Source organism: Myotis davidii, unplaced genomic scaffold (assembly GCF_000327345.1).
Source record: "Myotis davidii unplaced genomic scaffold, ASM32734v1 scaffold1069, whole genome shotgun sequence".
NCBI classification, from domain to species: domain Eukaryota; kingdom Metazoa; phylum Chordata; class Mammalia; order Chiroptera; family Vespertilionidae; genus Myotis; species Myotis davidii.
Genome location: NW_006300018.1, coordinates 859083 through 863425, shown reverse-complemented (window position 1 = coordinate 863425; position 4343 = coordinate 859083). Strand labels below are relative to the sequence as shown.

Here is a 4343-nt window from a genome sequence, read left to right as displayed (position 1 = left end):
TTTAGTATTAGGTGTCAGAATTTAAAGAGATAAAGATAGGTTTGAGGAAGAAAGAAACTCAAGTTTAGTAATTAACTTCAAACATGGAGAGCTATGGAAACTATACTTTCTAGAAAAGATATTTTTAGGTGCCAAAGTTCTCCAAATTTAAGCTTTTAAAGGTTTTTCTTAATCAAGTAATTTGTATATATATCATTTTCAATAGGTGATCATATTAATTTGGTGAGCTCATCAGTGTCATCATTTCACATTCTCCAGCGTTCTTCTGAAGAGAAAATTCTTTACTCAGACAGACTGACCCTAGAAAGGTGAGGACAATTTATTATTTTTTTGCCTAGATAATACATAGACATGGTACAAGGTTTGAATGGTATAAAAGTCTCTCTCCCTCGTCTCATTCTCCAACTATCCAGTTCTTCCACGTGAGAATAACCACTGTTATCAATTGTTTATTTATCCTTTGAGGGGTATGAGGAGGAATTTTATACCTATAGAATGTAAAATAAGAGAGTACTAAGTAATTCTGTAATATGACCGATGAAAACAGATTTTAGGATAGCAAAAGCTTTGCAATATAGTCGTCACACAGGCTACTGGGCCCTGTTCAGTTGAATCCCCTGTTAGCTCACTGGCCTCACCTCCTCCCAATCTCTCCTTTGCTCACTCTACCTTCTTGAATACACCAAGCATGCTTACATTTTTAAGGCTTTTGCACTTACTGTTCTCACTTCCTTTCCTTCTTTAGGTTTTTACTCAAATGTCATCATCAGGGATGGCCTTCCCTGGCCACCCTCTCCAAAATTGTAACCCCGTTCACCCTGAGAGTCCCCAGCTCCTCCTCTGCTTCATTTTTTTTTTTAGGTATTATCACTCTCTAATGTATTAAATATTTTACTTATCAAGTTTATTATTTGTCTCCTTCTATAAAAATATAAACGCTACAGACACTAGGAGTTTTTTGTTGTTGTTGTTCAGTTCTGTATTCCCAGCACCTAGAATAGAACCGGGGACAAAATAGGCTCTCAATAATATTTTTTGAATGAATGAATATACTTAGGACTTGATCTTCATCATTAAATCCAGAAAAGTACCTGCAATAGAATAGTGGATGTAGGATCAACCCTACCTTAGTGCTATATCAGAAAAAAACAAACATCTCAGCTGTGCATTCCTTTATCTCAGTACTGCGTACATAATAGCAAATCGTTAAGCGAACTTCTTAGCTTAGTAGTGCACACCTGACAGCAAATGTCACGGATCATTTGTATTTGTATTTGAGAGGAGGCTCTCTGGAGAGTGTGACATGTTGTTTTGTAGGCAAAGTAACACTTGAGGGCAGTTACTCTTATTACATCTTTGCAGAATTATTGTTTTTGAAATTGTAATGCTAATACAACTTCCACAATATATTTTTTGTTTTTCTTTTTAATCCTCAGACTAGGATATGTTTTTATTGATTTTTTAGCGAGAGAGAGGAAAAGAGAGGAAGAGAAAAACATCGATGTGAGAGGGAAACATCAATTGGTTGCCAACAGGGAATTGAATCTGCAACCTGGGTATGTGCCCTGACCAGGAATTGAACATGACCTTTTGGTGCACAGAACAATGCCTGACCAACTGAGCCACGCTGGCCAGGCTACTTTCACAGTATTCTAATGTTTTGTTGGATTTTGTGATAATTTTATCTCACTCTTTAAAAGTCCATCCAAGAATAATACCTCAGCCCTTTAGTGTCGTGTTACTTGAGACTAACAGGAGCCAGTATTTATAAGATTGTGATGGAAGTTGGGCACTGGTGTTGTAGCTTGGGTGACTCGGGCAGTTATGAAGATTGTCTTTGGCATATGACACAGACTTTGATCAGGTGAAGACTTGTTTAACCAGAAAGTCAGGACCAAGGGAATTGACTCAGCTTCAAAGGCTGGTTATGATGGCAGGATCACAAAGATGTCAGAGGCTTAGGCACCATTTTATTAGGACCAGGATGTGCAGTCACGAAAGGTGGGCTGGCAGTAAGACAGTCAGGGATCATTGTTTGAGAACCAGTAGGTAAGTTCCGTGATTTTCAAGGGAGATCTGCCATGCTGTGCTTGTTTCTTAGCTTGTTTCTACTCTTAGGGGTCAAGAGTAGAATTCAGATCCTGGCCGAGTGGCTCGATTAGTTGGGGCATCCTCCAGTACACCAAAAGGTTGCAAGTTTGATTCCGGTCAGGGCACATACCTAAGCTGCAAGCTTGATCCCAGGTCAGTACATGTCTGAGAGACAGCCAAACAATGTTTCTCTCTCACATTGATCCTCCCTCCCTCCCTTGCTCCCTCTCTCCCTCCCATTGATATCTCTCTCTGTCTCTCCCCCTTCCCCTCTCTTTAAGAATCATTAAAAACAAGTCCTCAGATGAGGATGAAATTTTTTTTTTTAAAGAGTAGAATCCAGCCCTGAGAAGAAATGCTTGGAAGAGCTAGGCTCTGTCTGTTCTGGAAGTTAGTATATAGGCCTGGAGTACCAGGAAGGAAGCTTACCAGCACCTAGTGGCAATTAGAGGCAAAAACATAATTCAATAGACAACTCAGGGATTTTGTAGGCCTAACAAACTCTCCTTGAGAGCGCTGGGTAATAACCCAGTATGTGTATGTTCGCTTGTTTTGCTGAATGACAGGGTCTTAATGGGGTTAAGAGTTGGGCATATGAGCCTTGGAGTTGGGACTTAGTCACTGGATTTGGAATCTAAGAAAGTGACTTTATTTCAAGTTGCTATGGCTTATATAAGAGGTGGGTCAGAGGGTTGTGTGTTTTTTTCTAGCTTAGTGATACTGACTCAAGAATTGGATGAACTAGACTCTGGGGTATCAGTAATTTTAACTATGAGAAACAGAGGAAGATAGTTTTTTGCTAAACTGATGCACAAAGATAAATTTTAAATGAGAATACTTACAATTTATAGAACAAAAGTACCAAATGAGGTAGTGTAAGTAAGTGCATGAAATGAATTCTAAATACTAAGCACACGTTAAAAGAATTAAACTATTATGTAATATTGTTTTTCTTCTATTTTAAACCAATTTCTTCAGGGTCTGTATTTTTTTAATCCTCACCTGAGGATTATTGATTTTAGAGAGAGGGGAAAAGAAAGAGAGAGAGAGAGAGAGACAGACAGAGAGAGAGAGAGAGAGACCTGTTGCCTCTTGTATGTACTCTTGTATGTGCCCCAATCAGGGATTGAACCCACAACCTGGGATGTGCCCTGACACGGAATGGAACCCACCCCTCTTCAGTGTACGAGATGACTATGATGCCCCAACCACCTGAGCCATGCCAACCAGGGCTTCAGGGTTGGTCTGTATTTTTAAACATCGTATCATTGTTAACCATTAATATTGTTATTACCTGGTGCTAATCGTTTTTTTCTCTTTATGGGGAGGATTCTGATCAGTCACACAGTTTCACTTATGCTTGTAGCACTCTGATTTGCTTTAAAGGTTTCATTAACTTGATTCTTACTGAAAGGAAATATTTCTTTTGTTTAAATTTATCTTTTTTGTTGAAAGTATTATAGATGTCCTCTTTATTTCCCCCAGTAGCTCCCCTCCATCTGTAAGGAAATATTTCTAATTAATCTCCCTATTAGAGTTGTTCACACAATAAAACTACATTTTTCTTGAAGACTCTATTGAGCATCTCAGATCATTTCTATCTGGCCATTTTATTATTCTAATAGAATTCTTAAAGGGCCCTGCATGTATTAACTTCACCTATAACTTTTTGCATAATGGAGGTTTACTGTTTTAAATATAGCTAAAGAGGTGAGGCTGACCTTCAGTGTGTCAGCTTCAGTGACGATATGGCACCCTCCAGGAAGTTCTTCGTTGGGGGAAACTGGAAGATGAATGGGCGGAAGGCGAACCTGGGGGAGCTCATCATCTGCCTGAACTCTGCCAAGGTGCCGGCCGACACGGAGGTGGTCTGTGCACCCCCCACCGCCTACATTGACTTCGCCAGGCAGAAGCTAGATCCCAAGATTGCCGTGGCTGCCCAGAACTGCTACAAAGTGATGGATGGGGCTTTCACTGGGGAGATCAGCCCCGGCATGATCAAAGACTGTGGAGCCACCTGGGTAGTCCTGGGGCACTCGGAGAGAAGACACGTCTTTGGGGAGTCAGATGAGGTTAGTAACTAGGAGAAGAGGTGAGAGATGCCTTGTTCCAAGAGTGGTGTTTCACCAAGTGTGTTCCTCAACAGCTGATTGGGCAGAAAGTGGCCCATGCCCTGGCCGAGGGACTTGGAGTCATCGCCTGCATTGGGGAGAAGCTAGATGAGAGGGAAGCTGGCATCACAGAGAAGGTAG

General features: G+C 40.7%; 2 protein-coding genes across 3 annotated transcripts in view; both read left to right on the top strand.

The window, feature by feature from the left end:
- LRRC49 (leucine rich repeat containing 49) overlaps window positions 1-4343 on the top strand; it is a 232482-nt gene that overhangs the window by 15032 nt on the left and 213107 nt on the right. For both annotated transcript variants that reach the window (XM_006776066.2, XM_006776068.2), the window contains exon 4: window positions 206-308. In XM_006776066.2, the coding sequence (XP_006776129.1) occupies window positions 206-308 (103 nt within the window). The remainder of the gene's footprint in view (window positions 1-205; window positions 309-4343) is intronic.
- Window positions 3816-4343, top strand: part of LOC102753560 (triosephosphate isomerase) — a 2227-nt gene continuing 1699 nt past the window's right edge. The window contains exons 1-2 of the mRNA XM_006776096.2: window positions 3816-4163; window positions 4238-4339. Of these exons, the coding sequence (XP_006776159.1) occupies window positions 3840-4163; window positions 4238-4339 (426 nt within the window). The 5' untranslated portion in view covers window positions 3816-3839. The remainder of the gene's footprint in view (window positions 4164-4237; window positions 4340-4343) is intronic.